This window comes from Rosa rugosa, chromosome 1 (assembly GCF_958449725.1).
Source record: "Rosa rugosa chromosome 1, drRosRugo1.1, whole genome shotgun sequence".
Lineage (NCBI taxonomy): Eukaryota > Viridiplantae > Streptophyta > Magnoliopsida > Rosales > Rosaceae > Rosa > Rosa rugosa.
The window spans coordinates 27,983,137-27,999,796 of NC_084820.1; the positions used below are offsets into that span (position 1 = coordinate 27,983,137).

General features: G+C 37.8%; 1 protein-coding gene across 1 annotated transcript; it reads right to left on the minus strand.

The window, feature by feature from the left end:
• Positions 1 to 13,652: 13,652 nt before the first annotated feature.
• Positions 13,653 to 15,703, minus strand: LOC133724502 (cytochrome P450 81Q32-like). The gene is made up of 2 exons (XM_062151253.1): positions 14,740 to 15,703; positions 13,653 to 14,539 (listed from the first exon to the last, which is right to left on the minus strand). Exons 1-2 carry the CDS (start codon positions 15,637 to 15,639, stop codon positions 13,928 to 13,930), a joined length of 1,512 nt encoding a protein of 503 aa, XP_062007237.1. The 5' UTR covers positions 15,640 to 15,703; the 3' UTR covers positions 13,653 to 13,927.
• Positions 15,704 to 16,660: the final 957 nt, after the last annotated feature.

A 16,660-nucleotide genomic window follows, 5' to 3' on the forward strand; every position in this document is an offset into this window, starting at 1 on the left:
TTTATAAGGGGCAGTGTCGCCACCATTCACTAATTGAGACTTGAGAGTAGCAATAGTCGTAGTGCATAGTGCATATGTGTGTCGTTTTTGGATACTTTCTTACGGCAACTTCAATGGACAGGTGGGTACTCCATTATCCTGCTTTTGTCGTTGACTGCGCATGGTGCTTTAACAGTACCGAAGATCTAATTTGCAAGTTTTCAAACTTTGGTAATAACTCTACTGGTCTGCTTATGTCAGTGAGTGCGTATTGCGATAAACAAGGACCAGACTTGACGAAAGCACATGCCTAATTCAATCAGCTGCAAAGCGTAGTGTCATACGTATGCCTGTAGCATCAGATGTAGGAATAAATACCCATCATCTTCCTTCCTTCATTCTTTCCTGTTTTTCCTAGTTTTTGTTATGTCCTATGTCTTGTCTTGCTAAACTATTTGCCAACATTGATTATTCATGTTTTTTTGTTCTTATAATCAACGGATTTAGAATTCTTCTGATGAATTTAATTACTATTTGAGATCTTGGATCACTATTATTAAATGCTTTGGGGACGTAATTAATTACTAATTACAAAAATTAAATAGTATCTTGTTATTAGGTATTATAAATTTATTAGTGTTGTAACAAGATTTGTTGTTTGCTGATTTTCTTGTTTTCATTAAATGAGTCCGTAGGGTTAAACTGAGGGTTGTGTAATTAACACATCTCACATGCATGATGCATGTCAATCTACATATAATTTATTTGTTTTTATTATATAAGTTGTACTTGATAATATCTCCAGTGCACTACATTTTCAAAAACACTTAAGGGATAAGGTATAAAATAAAAACAAATAGAGGGTGGCATAACATATATCGGGAGAAAATTCTTCTGCGTTTCGGTAATGTAAGTGAACCAGCAGATCTACTAGATCTCAGTTGTAGATATATGTGGAAAATATTTTTTTAATAATAAAAAACTACATTTAATATTATCTAGCTGTCCATTATTATTAATGTAAGTGCACGTCGATGCATTGAATACTTTCTCATATTCAGGGGCAGAGCCAAAATTTTAAGCTTATTGGAGCCAAGGATTCAAATTTCAGTTTCGGTTTCGATTTCAGTACTTCAAATTTAAGGAAATTTCGGAGAAAGTTTCGATTTCGATGGAAATTTCCATTAAAAAGAAAGAAATCACTTTAATTGCATTTTTAAAATAATGGAAAAAGTCACAAACAGTACTCCAATTTAAAGTCATTCTACACTTTGGTACCTCATCTTCTAAATATATCACTTTGATACCTCAACTTATTATTTATGCATAAGATTCATACACGCCGTTAATAACACCGTTAACTCAAGTGTTATGTAGCTTTTTGCTATGGGTATTTTCGTCAATTTATGTTTTCCCACCAAAAATTTCATGGGAGTTCCTTTCTTTTTGCTGAAAATAAATCTGTCATCAAGGAAAATATTATATTTGGGTTTATGGAAGATCAATTTAAGTTATTGTACTGGAAATTTTGACTTATTGTTATGATCCCAGGAAACATAATAATTAAAATGAGAAGAGGTGAGAGATTTATCGTTTTCAGCCTACTAAGAGCATCTTTAGCAGTGCTAGTCATTTTTGAGTCAAATTTTAGCCTAAGTAGCTAAAAAGTCATTTTGGTTAGCCACTTTAGAAATACATATGTATCAATGCTCTCTATTTTAGATAATTTTGAATTTATATTATTTTTAAAATGAAGATTAAATAGTTTAAATGTATTTATAAATTACATAAAATAACTCAAAATGAATGTTTTAAATTATAGAGAGCCTCATCTCGCTCTCTATATTTAGGAGCGAGATAGCTAAAAGTTATAATGAAGAGCCACTTAGGAGTCTGGTGCAGCTGTTAAAATGGATAAAAAACTAAACATGCTCTCTAAAATAGCTAAGGAGCCAAAATAGAGAGGTCTGCTAAAGATGCTCTAATTCACAAATAGAGAGTGATTTGGATAAGATCAGATTGTTTGCTAGCTTTATTAATTGTTGATTCTATATCATCTTATTTTAGCTCTTCAAATGTAATTTGTTGGGTAGATACTAGTTTTCTTTCAAGTTTAGGGTTTGAGTCTTTCCCCTTTTAATTGAAGAACTCTTCAGACAAAGAAGAAAAAATGCTTGTTCAATTCATTATGCATAATCAATTTCAATACCAATCATAGCAGATTGTCTCTAGTAGAGTTGTAGAAATTGCTTGAAACTTTTAGTATTTATGGTTGTTGTAGTTATTTGCTTGCTCTTTAAATATAGATCCATGGTTATTTGGTTTCATCGGCAATGAAGAAAGATGTAGCAAGTGTTTTAGTTTTTTAATAAAAATAAATATGAATTAACGGAGTGAGTTTTTATTAAATGGCAAATAACATGACATTTTTTGTGGGAAAATATAAATTGACGAAAATACCCATGACAAAAAGCTACATGACACTTGAGTTAACGGTGTTATTAACGGCGTGTATGAATCTTATGCATAAATAATAAGTTGAGATATCAAAGTGATATATTTAGAAAATGAGGTACCAAAGTGTAAAATGACTTTAAGTTGGGGTACTGTTTGTGACCTTTTCCCTTTAAATAATATCTTTGAATGAAACTTTTACATAGACTAAACCAACTTATAATAAACCTATTTACAATATGACCTCTCTAAAATTGTACATTTATAATAGAATTGTAATATTTAATATTTTGTTTGTAGATATTTCAAAAATTAAGAATTTCGCGGAAATGAATGAAAAATTTCTGTAAATTTCGGGAAACTCCTAACGGAAATGATATAGCAGATGAATTTCGTTTCAGTACTTTAAAATTACGAAAATTTTGGCAGTTTCGGAGAAATTTCAATCATGACTGGGGCACATATTATTAATATCAAAACATAAAAAAATCTCTAAATGAAATTTCTATCTATTAAAATAGTGATTGTTCTCGACTAGATTTCATATTTTAAATTGTTTCAAAACAATCTCCTTATCTATACAAGTAAAATGTGTTTCTCAATAAATGAAATCAAACAATCAAGTATCAACTCTCACCAAGATTTGATTTTTTTTTTTTGAATGTATTAAATTAAGAAAATCTTTTATAATGAATTAATCTACATGCCAAAAATTATAGACTAACTAAGTAACTATATAACCTTAAATAATTAAAACAGAAGTCTAAGTAACTAATCTTAAATAACTAAAACAAAAATACTGAACAAAAGTCTTAAATAATTAAAACAAAAGTCTAAGTAACTAAAACAAAAACACCAAGAGTAGTTAGAATCGAACCCTAAAACCCTTTCAGGGCATAGCAAAGCCATACCGCTGCACTATAATGGCAACTTGTGATCTTAAGTTAGTATATATTATTTATATGTAAAACGTTTAGTGGGTCTCGTGACCCACTGTGTCCCCATGTGGCTCCTCCTGCTCATATTTGAGTTGTGTAACAACTTTTTTTTTTTTAGCAAAGAAGGAAAAACTTATATTAAACAACAAATAATTACAGAAGACCCAAACCAGGCCAACCAAACCAAACAAAAATAAAGAAAGACTACAAGGCCCAAACCTGGCAGGCCTAAAGAGAAACTCCACATCTAGCCAAGAGAGATGCCACAGACGACAACCAACTCGTAGAAACATGAACGAACAACACCATACTAGATTAGGTGAACCATAGGGTTGCCGGTGACAATCCCGATCGAAGAACACCCGAATATCCTAGTCCCAAAAACACAATCCACATCGAAATGCAAATAGCGAGTTCATATTTCACCGCCGAAGATGCTGAAAGAACCAAGGTCAGAGGAAACGGAACACGATCCATTAAAGGATATAAATGACAGTTATCCAAAGGTAAAACAGTCTGATGTTGCACTAACAGATATTGACCCATGTGTGCTAGCGGGCAAACCCTACTTAAAACGAGAACCGAGGTGAAATACAAAAGAGAAAAGTCACTGAAAGCAGCAATGAATAAGATGGATATGAGAGAAAATCGAGATCTGAAAATAGAAAGATCAAGAAACCAAATGGAAACGGACCGAAAAAAAGGAAGAAGAAAACAAGCAAAACAGGTGAAAATGAGGCATCAAGCCTTGGATTTGGGTCAAACCCAAGCACATATCACCCATGGAGGGTGGAAAAAGTGTCATCGACCTTCGAAACGGCGGAGGGGAGGAAACCCAGGCATGGAGGTTTTCAGAAGAGAGAATAGTTGTTACAAAATCAACTTTTTAAAGACCTATGCTAACAGAAATCATAATTGGCAAGACTTCGCATGTATACATTGTAACAAGATATGAGTACTGAGAACTTCATCAAAGAATTTAATAACTGGCGTCAAATAAGATTGTTCCAACGCCTTAATGTCCATCATCATCATCTTTTAGACCTTTTATCAATATCATCATCCTCGCATCATTAAAGTATGTTTTCAATCCTTAATTTTTTCAACTTCAATATAAATTGTTAGATTTCTTTACCAGCACCAACTTACCTTGGGGAAGTGTATGTTTCATCGAAGAGTCTTTTGTGGACCAAGGTCTACCTGCACCAAGCCGAAATTCGGCGACTGACCGACACGCGCGGTTACTTAACTGCAGTTGGTTATGCAGAGATACAGATCCACATGGGAGGCACGTGATAGCTTCCCTAACCCTAAAGCCTATCTCAGATCGATTGTTCTACAGAGCACTGCCTTGTAGAATCCTTCTTTGTCAGACTTTCCGGCGTTGCGCACGCCGCGGAGGTTGCAGATGAGCTTAAGGGTGGTTAGGGCGCCGTGGGCCCAAGCGAGAGGGAGCTGTTGGTGGAGATAGGATGCTAGAGTGTTCGGTACGACGTGGAAGAAGAGATCGAGGCAAAGGTTGTTGGAGGAGAGGTCTGGGGTTTCGGGGTTGGCTTGTTGAGGTTGTTGAAATCGGCGACCATGGAATTGATGAAAGGGTCGGCGGAAGTGGGCTTGGGTTGGGTGGTGGATCAATTGAGCTGTGGATGTGATCTCCTCCGCCTCACCCCCTTGCGCCACCTCCACCACCTAATTTTTCTATTAATTTCCAATCAATTTAGTTCAAACTGGTCCTCTGTAATCACTAATCAGCCTTATGGGGCTTTTGGATATGTTTGTTTTCTGATTGGGTGTGTGTGTTTAGTCCTGTTTTTGTTTATTTACATGGAAAGGTGGTCTGGGTAGTTGTATGCCTCCTTCATTGAGGTTTGCCTGATGGCTTGTTCTGGGATTCTCCCAGATATTTTCTTAGAGATCAAGGCTGGTGATAGGATTGCACAGCTGATAATAGAGAAGACCATCACCTCTGATGTTATGGAGGCCTCTGTTTATGGTTTTGAAATTTCCTACATTTGAGGATCAACCATTCGAGCAGGTGTTGGTTTAATGGAAGATGATGAAATTGGAGATGAAATTGGGGATGAAATTGGGGACCCAAATCAGACGCGTTAGCTGAAGAATGGGACCCACGAAGTCAGCTTTCTTCATATCAGTATCTCACTTGCCAGATAACCGCGCATGGTGTTCACGCGCTCAATATAACCATGGTCCATCTACACCTCGTAGTGCCATCAAAGAGAAGTAATGAACAATGAAATCACGTTTTGATGAAGAGCTTTAGTATGTTACCTGAGAGGGCTGCTGCTTTGCCACAGAACATGCGTGTGTTATCCATCCGTCTTCATCATCAATGTTATACTTGTCTCAACTTTTGTGACAAATTCGTTTCCAATACAACAAAGACTGTAAGCATGGTGAAGAAGACACAAAATTAACTCAGGAATTAGTGAGAATTGTAAAATCTAGCACAATGCATGAATATTGTTTATTTATAATATGTACACTTGCCTGTGAGTAATCAAACTCGCTGACAATGCCATTAATTACATCCATTAATATGTGATTCATGGCTTTGTAACTGTGAGTAATGAAACTTGCCTCTGAGTAATCAAAATTAATGATCTATTTATAATCTATGGCCGGAAAGATCTTCTTTTTTGGGTGTTAATTGCTTCCAAGACTGAGAGTTTTGAGGTGAAGTAACTTGGGGAAGCTGAAATTAAACGAAAGCAGAAGGACCCAAAACAAATGCAGAATCGATAAGGGCAATATTGGAAAATTAGAGAAACCCTAGAAATTGAGGAACTGAATGTCGGAGAATAAGGGGTTACCGTGCATGACCATCGCGGCAAGGCTATGTCTACTCCTGCCGAATCCAAGTAGGGGACCATGGTGATGGACTCGCCCTTCTTGTGCTACCTTACTAAGGAGCCAAAAGCAAAATCGGATTTTCTTGTCGATTCACCTTAGATCTGATGTTTGGGAGAGAGAGAGAGGTATTCACCCAGACAACTGGATGATTGGATTAGTTTGAGCAAGGATTAAGAGAGAAAGGGGGAGAGATATAAGAGAGGAAAGGATAGCTGATAGAGTCCGGTGTTTGTTCCTGTGTGAAATTTTTTTAGTAAGAGATTGGGTGGGAGATTAGAATTTAGCAAAAAAAACGTGAGCGGGATCTCAAAATTTAGGCCCATTTATAATGCTTTCCCACCTTATTTACGGCACATTATAATAGAACGCCGTAAATGTATAGTAACATTTACTGCACGCAATAAAAGCATTCCATGAAAGACCAATAAGGAAAAGTCTTTTATGGTGCTCATTCAAAGCACGCCGTGAAAGACCAACAAGGGAGAGTCTTTTATGGCGCGCATTCAAAGCACGCCGTAAATGACTAATAAGGGGAGTCTTTTACGGCACGCATTCAGAGCACGCCGTAAATTGCAGGCCGTAAAAGCCCAGATTTCTTGTAGTGACCATGGTGCATAGTAGAATTTTCAATGTTTCATGAGGTTTCTTTCTTCATTTTAGTTTATGTGGGCATGGTTTGTTTTCTTCAGAGAACATGAGTATTCCATAAGTAGTTCAATCCATGTAATTAATTTGAATCAAACATTTGCATAAGAACATTAAAGCCATGCTTCTGCCTTGCAGCACAATGTACTGCACAACCCAACACCAATGACTTGAGCATTCATATCGACCTTCTAAAAGTTTATCAAGTTCCAATATCAAACGACTCATGTACTTTATTCGTACTATCAATTACTTAGTGCTACGAAATAACAAAATTGAATTTTTAGCATGCACTAACGGGGTTAGGGTGTTGTTGTACTCAGGTGGTTAACGATGCCCAATTATTACTTGAATAGGGTGTGATCGACCCTGCCCTGTTTCGACATAGCTTTGCTTTACTGGATATCAGGTATGGACCTCAAGATGAAGGGAATGAGTTTTTTGTCTCATCATTCTTCAAAGCGCTCTTGTGTTTTGTTTAGGTCACTAATCAATGGCAAGTATTTGTAAGATTAATTTGTTAGTTTATATTTGACGAGCAAGCTGGCACTTATTTAGTTTATTCGACTAGGAGGGTGAGTCTCAGACTAAATTATCATACAAAGATTTATTAAATTGCAAATTAGTCCTTAAGGAATTCGGCTGACTTTGATAGATTCAATAGAAAATTCAATAATACATACCAGTATGTCATACGCATAGTTATAAATGTGACAACGAATTTGTCGTCGTAGTGGTAAAGTGAGTCATATTTTGTGTAATCTTGGTGCAGTTAATAGTAATTACACCACCTATGACCTTGTTACAAGTTTTTAGACAATTTCGTTGTCTATGTTGTCATTTTGGTCTAATTATTCATACTATTATTAAGAGAAGAGAGTTTGTCAGCCAAAACAGAAAAATTTTACCAAAATATCCCTCAAATATTAAAAAAAATTTGAACTGAAATATTTGAGAAAGACAAAATGGTCAATTCGATCACAAATAAAAGAAAAACAAAAGAAATTTAACAAAAAAAAATCAAAAATAAAAAACAAAATATGTGCAGCAGTTTTCTCCACATTCTGTAGAATAACTTCCCACGTAATTATCCACACCCATAGGGTGTGTTTGGGGTCTAGTATGTAAATAATGTAAATGAATATGATAACATTGTTCTCAATTTGTAAATTTGATCGATAAATTGTAATTTTTTTTCAAGTAGATGTAAAATTAGTGTATACGTATTTTAAATATTACAATACCAGACCTTGTCCCAGATTTAATAACTGTGGTAACAAACTTGAGAGACCAACTATATATCTAATTTATGAGTCCAGTTCTCCTACTCAATGATTTTCTTACTCAGTTCTACTCAACTGTCTTTGTATTTAAATTTAACGGTAACGAATAGTGAGGAAAATAAATAAATTTAAACTACCTGATTATTCACCATCTAGTAGTTTGAATCCGATGACAGTTGATCACAATTGAGCATGAAATTCATTGAGTAGATGAATATGATTGTCTAATCCATATCATAACAAGAATACCACTATTGAACACAAAAATCTGAAAAGTTTTACAGCAAACTAGGATTTAAATACGAGCAAAAAGCACCTTTCGTACACAAACTAGAGAGAATCAGAGAACTCTGAGGAAGATAACATAAGCTTATTTATAAAAAAAATAGTAAAATACATGCAACTATTTATAGCTGAAGCTTATCTTAATAACATGGACGGGGTTTCCATTCAAATTTGGACATGTAGCGGTTCTCTTTACCTAAATCTATGAACATTTTTTGATCGAAAGAGGTCATACCATTAGAAAGATTCAGTAAGCAGTACAAAAATGAAACACCACTGAGGGGTCGAAATAAGAATCGTTCCTTAGAGAACCCTAAAACCTATCCTGACAAAAAGAATAAGACCTAGGGTACCCCCCCCCCCCCAATACACGTATCTTTTAGGAAATTCATGCACCTTTATTCCAAATAAAGATCAGAAACTACGAAGTTAAATAGTAAAATAATCCTCAGAGAGTCTGGACTTTGTGACCTAACAAAAAATTAAATAACATTGGGCAAGGAAGCTGAAGGGTTCCCGTCCATACCTTCTTCCTTCTCAACTTCGTCCACCTCAGCAAACTCAATGTCATTCGAAGCATCTGTAACACCAAATTTACCAGAGCAATCAACATGGCTCTTCCATTTTCAAGGCTTTTTCTCTGGTTCATCCATCTCCAAAACCCTAAAAGATTTGGGCTTATTTTTGCTTCCACGCGGACGCCCTATTTTTTTCTTTCTCGGTGACACCACTATTTTTCCATTCTTGTGCTGCAACATTCGAGTTATATTTTCATCCACTTGTAGTTCAGGAATTGGGAGAACCAAGTATTGCTTACTAGTGTCAGTGAGATAAAACGTAGCCATATGCTTAGTCCCTACTAGAGTAGCATTAGATGCCTCCATCACCAGACTGGGTTTCTTCATCAGTTTCTTTGCAGCAGGCTCAACCTATAATGGCCCCATCTTAGGTATAGTAGTAGATGGCACCAAAGATGCCCAATTCTTGAAGAAGCTTGCATCACTAATGCTTGCCAGAACTTGTTCAACACAAATAGAGACTCCAGTCGTTATGGGGCCAGATATCCTTTCACCTCCCAATGACGGATGGGCTTCCACAATGCCATGCAAACCACCATTCACTGCTGCACTAGCCTGACGCAATACCAGGTCCATACAGCCACCACCTCCTTCATTAGTCACCATCAGGCCGTCCGATGTAGGGGACCCCAATTCCTGCTGACTGGCAACAAGCGACAAACCAGCCAACACCGCTACCCGCGCCATTCGCTGCAGCTCTTCTTTTTCCTTCACAAGGAAACCATTACATCCCTCTGCATCATGCTCAAATAGCCCGCATTCCCTGAAGAAACCCTTAACCTTCTCATAGATCAAGGTAATTTCAGGTTCAATCAAGGTAGAGAATTCGAAAAGCATCCAGGTCTGCATTCTTGGATGAACATCAAAGGTCAAACAGACACGCTACTCTTCCTCCTTGTGGCAAAGTGCCAGTTGATCGAAGTGGATCACCTAACCAATTGAAGATCCAATCAGAGTTAGGGTTGCTTTGTTCATGAGAGCCACTGACAACCCTTTGACCACCACCCATGTCTCTATCTTCCCCAGAAACACAGCGTCCACTGAGCCTACACCATCATAAGCGCCGACCACCAACATAGTGTTTCTATAGAACCAAGGTCCACCGTGAAGGGCTAGATTCCGATCTGCTTCACGATCAAATTGGAACAGGAATCGATCTCCAGCATCGTGGATAGAGAGACCAGACTTGATGCACCAGATTGAAGGACTAGTGCCATTGAAGCCAGGAAACCTAGCCTTTGGACCAAGCAAGTGGCCAATCATGTACCAATGGTTATCTTGCAGAGCTGCCATTCTTCCCGAACCCAGCGACACACGGGCAGAATCAGAGGGTTTAAGGGTTACCGTAAGATTAGGTAGTGAGTAACATTGTCTAAGAGCAGAGGCAGAGGCAGAGCTTCACGTTTTTCACTCGGCTAAAGCATCGTTTGGTGCTACATTTTGTAGGAAGGATGGGGTGCTTCCAAGGGGCTTGATCTTATGGTTTTTTCGCGGAGGAGGGCAATGATCTAGCCTTTCTTCCTTTCACGTAGGCATCATTCATAGTGGACTGCATAGCTATTAGGGGTGGGCAAAAAATCCATTGGCCGGTTCCGTTTGGGTTTAAAAAAATTTGTCAAAATGCTCCGGTTTGGTAAGAACCGGCTCAAACCTAGTCGCGTCCCATCCCAATCCGAGGTTTTGAATATTAAAAAGCCCGTTGGGCCTAACTCTTAATTAATAAATATTTTTTATTAGTCTTCCTTCCCGATCCACGAGTCTTCTTCTCCAGGTTTTCTTCTCTTCAATTTTTTTCTTCCCAGATATATCAATTTCCGGTGGCCCAGATATATCAACACCATTATGAGGGTCTCTTCCCTCCAAAATCCTAGTCCTAATTGGCCTCTTACTTCCATGGTAAAGTACTTCTCTTTCTTATCCACCCCCAAATTCTCCGAAGAATGAATTGACTATGCTCTTTAAATGGGCTTTCCGACTCTTCGGGTTTGAATTCTTGATACCCATCCTCGCCGCCGCAGGATTTGGTTGAGCTTGAAAGGGCTTAGGGATTTCAGAATCACAGGGAGGTTGTCTTCGAGCTTCGGGCCAATCAAGGTAGATAAAGGTTTAAACTTTAACAGAAGATGAAGTTCAAAGATAACCCAAAGCCCTTAGAATCTGGGTGCTTCGGGTTGGTATCGTAGGATTGTTATCAAGTTTTGCTTCTGATCGTAGGTTTCGTCGCGCTTCCATTCTCGGCAGTTTTTCTTTATGGCCAGTTTGAGCCCAAAAGCCCGGAAACCCGGCTCCAATAATTTAGGTTCGTTTTTACAACAGTCGCAGCTAATGAATAACTCATTTTAGGCCCGGCCGAAAAAATTCAGGCTTGGTCCCTGGCCTAGCAAATTGACATAAGGGCTCGGTCTATGCATGCCCAGGCCTAATAACTATTGGTTTTGTGATGAACTTGTGATCTCGATGGTAACGACGTGGTGATCTGGATTGGTATACAATTCTTTGACTTTTTGGAGTGACCCTTGTGAAGTTTTGGTGATTTAGTTGTGGCTTGATCCTAAGTCGACTCCAAGACGAGCTAGTTTTCTTCTCATCGTTCTCAATGGTCGATCCAGGGACGAGGCTGTCCGCCGGAGGTGGTCAGGGGGAAGCCCTTTAGGGCTCTAGTTATTGTTCAGTGGTGACAACCTTTTTGCTTGAGATGCACAAAATAGGATGTTGGGCATGGACCTTTAGGCTCAAATCCTAATCTTCTCTCTTATCATTTTGGGTTGGGATTAAGATTTTGTTGTATGTGACAGGTACATTCGGTTGTCTAGTATTGTTGTACACCATTTGAGTCTTAGGCTGATTACCAGTTAATTGTTTCGAGTCATGTAACATCCAATAGTTATAAGGTTTTAGTTTTAGTCACTTTGAAAAAAGTGCGTAACCCAAGATCTAATGGGTGTACATTGCTTACTAGAAACACTCTTGGTCCGGCCGTCTATCTATGGTTTCGATACCATGAAGGAGATGAGTCCAAACATATGTATCACTCTGGCACTGATCTAATATGGTCATCATGATTTTTCAATCAATGAATATATTATTCCCCTAAAAAATTAGACTTCTACATTTTAATGTATACATACAACCAAAATAAAAAAGCCAAATCAAAGGAGCAAAACCAGTTTAATTAATCTTCATCTATATATCTTTCTTTTCAAAGTAGCAAGCTACTGCTCATCCTTTAAAATTATTTCTAATGGTTTTCTTTTATATGCTACTTTCCTTTCATAATTTTGTTCCGGTGCGCGTGTTTGCTGTAGAGATATGATAACGACTTTCCATTTATAAGGTCATCTGTTCAAGCCCCATCTATTTAAAAAAAAAAAAAAAAAAAAAAGGTTGTTATCAATGTTATATGTGGCTTTTGAAGAAAATGTCTAAATAAAGTGGTAACCCGAGATCTAATGGGTGTACATTGATTACTAGAAGCACTCTTGGTCAGGCGGTTAGTGGCTTTGACACTATGAAGGAGATGAGTCCAAACATATGTAACACTCTGGCACTGATCTAATGTGGCCGTCATGATTTTTCAATCAATGAATTTATTATTCCTCTAAAAAATTAGACTTCTACATTTTAATGTATACATAAAACCAGTTTAATCTTCCTCTATATTATTTTTTTTTTTTTCAAAATAACAAGCTTCTGCTCATCCATTAAAACAATTTCTAATACTTTTCTTTCATAATTTTGTTTCGATGCGCATGTTTGATGTAGTGGTAAAACAATGACTTTCCATTTATGAGGTCATCTGTTCGAGGCCCATCTATTTAAAAAAAAAAAAAAAAAAAGGTTGCATTCAATGTTATATGTAGCTATTGGAAGAAATAAGTGGTCTAATAGTAGTTTCTAATTTGATACAAAGCCACATTTTAGTTGTGCACCTCAGGTATCCAAAAAGTCAGGACCCGCCATGTGCACAATGCTTCCAAAGACACAACGTTAGGTATGGTAATTAACGACTGTCATATCAATCTCTTTCTCACTAACCCTGTCCCACTCAAAGAATTAATCATCCACCCCTTTGCGATTAAGGTAATTAACGACTTCTGCCATGGCCAGCTCCTATAGTCTGACGGGCAGTGTGTACAAGGCCCGGGAAGCCAAAGTCTTGCCAACTTTGTCTATACAAAATTGCTTTAGAGCTGCCCTTCTTCCCATTTCCAAATGGCAAGAGCTTGTCTGCCTCATCCTTACTGCATGTTTCAACCTCTCAGATTTGCTTTCAAAATCACCCAAAACTTAGGATTTGTATTTATTGCCCACTCATTTACTAGTACCACTGTGTCATGTGGAATATTATTAATTAAAAGCCATAGTAGAAGGCCCCATTGGAGATGACCATACCATTTAGATAAAGGCTAGAATTAGAACCTCCACCTCTTTCTTTGGGCTTTTATTATCCAGAAAAATAAATTCCTTAATATATCAGAGGTATCTCATGCTCTTTGTTATAAATTAAAAATTAGAGTGTTTGAATAAATTTAGTAAAAACTATAAAAATGGGAAAATATACCTCGATATTCATCTTTCAATCTCATTTGTATATGAAGAATAAATATTGAGAACTGATATAAAAGAAAAATTAATGAATTGAAGACCAAAAACCAAAACAAAGGCATCAATATACACCATACAATAACAATAGTTGTACGATATTGTACACAATTTATATAGCTTATAATTTACTAATACATTTATTTAGTAGAATCGACAATATTTTCCTCATCTCACATATCTCGTGATGTCTGTGTATGTAATCTCCACGGTGTTACTTATTCTAAATAACCAACTGCACATAACTTAATGACGTTTAATAATACATTTTGTTATAAAAATTGTCCACTGATCAATGGAAAACCTTGTTAAAAAATGAGCGTGGTTTGTACATGGCCTCCAATGGCACCAGTTTAGGCATGGTGAGTCCTGTGCCTTCAGTCATATCAACCTCCTCCTTACTGACCCTCTTCCACTCAAAGCATTGAATCAATGAAGCCAAAGTCAAGCCTACCTCACGTTGGGCCAATCCTACTCCGGGGCATGCCCTTCTTCCCATTCCAAATGGCATATATGTGTGTGCCTCGTCCTTACTGCCGATTTCAAACCTCTCAGGTTTGAAGCTTTTTGGATCATCCCACAACTTCGGGTCTCTATGTATGGCCCATGCATTGACCAATATCAATGTGTCACGTGGTATATCAAATCCACCTACAACGCAATCATCTGATGCAAAATGTGGTAATAGCATTGGTGCCGCTGGATACAATCTAAGAGTCTCGGAGATAATACTTTGTATGTAGGGAAGCTTAGAAATGTCTTGTTCGTCTACTAAGCGTTCTTGACCAAGTTGAGCATCCAGTTCAGCTCTAGCCTTATCTAACGTATCCGGATGGTTTAGCAAACCAGACATGGCCCATTCTAATGTCACTGCCGATGTATCAGTGCCAGCCAATAATAGATTCTGAAAATTAACTCGAGTTAATTAATAACTTGATCAAAAAAATAATACTTAAAATTAGATCGTTGAAGACGCTCATAAAGTAAATATTTAACACTAAATGGTGAACCACTATGACCGTAATTTTGGACATAACAGAAAATGACCGTAATTTTGGACATAACAGAAAAAAGCATGGATGGGATATTATAATTTTTACTAACCAGTATAAGTCCTTTGATAATCTCATCAGTATAATACTCAGGTTGTGACTCCTGCTGAGAAAGCAAATTGTCGATCATGGTATTTTTACTCTCCGAAGCACTCTTGTTTCGGTGCTCATCAATTAGACGTTGCAAGAACAAATCTGCTCTCTTGCCCAACTTCTTCAACTTCATCTCATAACCATTACCGCCAAACCATCTCAAAAAGGGCATGAATTCTCCGGGGTTGGTCCCCCCACTGTACGAAAAAGCCTCATTCATGATCTCAATGAACTCCTTCCCCTCTTCCTTGTTCGCAACATGGTCCCCGACATACCTCTTCCCCGCCACCATGGTCATTATGTTGTTGAAGGTCAGGTCAAACAACATAGACCTCAGCTCCACTTTCACGAAACGACCTTCTTCTTCTTCTGCATGTCGGGAAAGCTTGCGCAGCAAATGCTTGACTTCGTCTTTTCTGATGTCGGAGAATGAGTTGAGCCGGCCGGAGGACAAGACCTCGACGGTGCCGATACGGCGAACGTTGCGCCAGTGATCGCCGTAGGGGGCGCTCGCCATGGCGGTTTGATTGTATGCAAAGTGCTTGCTTAAAAGCGTGGGGGGACGGTTTGCCAACACGATGTCGTTTTTGGTGAAGCATTCTTGCACGGCCGAGGAGGAGGAGATAATGACGACACGGCGGGAGCCGAACCAGAGGGAGAAGATGGGGCCGTGTTTCTGCGTGAGGCGGTGGAAGGTGCGGTGGATTGGGGGTTTAAGAAGGTGGAGGTGGCCGAGTATCGGAAGAGATAAGGAAGGGCTTGGAGGGAGGTTGGGGTAACGACGCCGTCCAAACAGATTTAGAGAGATGAACACGCATACGATGATGGAGAGAGATGTGTAGAAGAAGAAGTCTTCCATGGTTTGGAGTACTAATATATGATGTGGTGTAGCAGAATTTTCGGTGGTGTCTAATCTGTATATCTGTATGGTATTTATAAGGCGCTATATTGTCCAGCCCTCGAGACTAGTAGCTAAATTTGGATACGTATGGTAAATTTAATTTAATACTTTGATTTGAGATAAGGTGGGTACTTCATGGGTCTGCTTATGTCAGTGAGTGCGTAGCGCAATAGAACAAGGACCAGACTGCCAAGAAGTTGCCCCAAAAAGTAAAAAACAAGACTTTTTGCCAAAACTCGCAGATCTTATTCTATCATTTTTTCTTTTTTTTTAGGAGAGATCTTATTCTATCATTTGCAAAGCGCATTGGCATTCATGTAGCATCAATGGGGGGATTAGGAATAATAACTCGTTATGGATTATGTGTAAATGATTGAATATAACATTAAGGCATTAAGTTTTTTGGATTTAATGTTGTAACAAATATCAGTGGTTTGTATGATTTTGTGTAATTTTTTATTTTCATCAAATTTAATGAGTTCATAGAGTTAAATTTCTGGATGTTATAAAAATACCTCATCACGTATATATCAATCTACATCGAATTTATTTGTCTTTTTTATATAAATTGACTATAATGCGTTCCATGTAGTAAATTCTTAAATAATTCATATTACAAAAAACAAACTAAGCATGTGTATAGTGACAGTACATTTGAATTTTGTAGCAACTCCTTAAATATATTAATAAAAATTATAAGGGGTCGTGACCACTTACCCAATTTCAGCTTAAAAAATGCTCATATACTTCACTAAGAATTTTTTAACTCCATTTACCCAATCTAACATCTATTGACAGTTTTGCCCTTCGTGTGATTAAGAAACTATATAGATGCCACTATTTCCTCTCTCTCCTCACTCTCCACGCTGCCGGCACCCTCTCTCTCCTTCATCTCTCCCTGATCTCCCTCTCTCTCCCCAATCTCCCCGATCTCCACCTCCAGTTTCTCTCTCTCCCTCTCTCTTTCTCTCTCTCTCTC

Bases quoted from the DNA above. Each gene is read 5' to 3' on its own strand.
- LOC133724502 (XM_062151253.1), bottom strand. From the start codon at position 15,639: ATGGAAGACTTCTTCTTCTACACATCTCTCTCCATCATCGTATGCGTG. The intron at 14,540-14,739 runs GTTAGTAAAAAT...GTTAATTTTCAG, and splicing joins TTATCAAAGGACTTATACTG to AATCTATTATTGGCTGGCAC.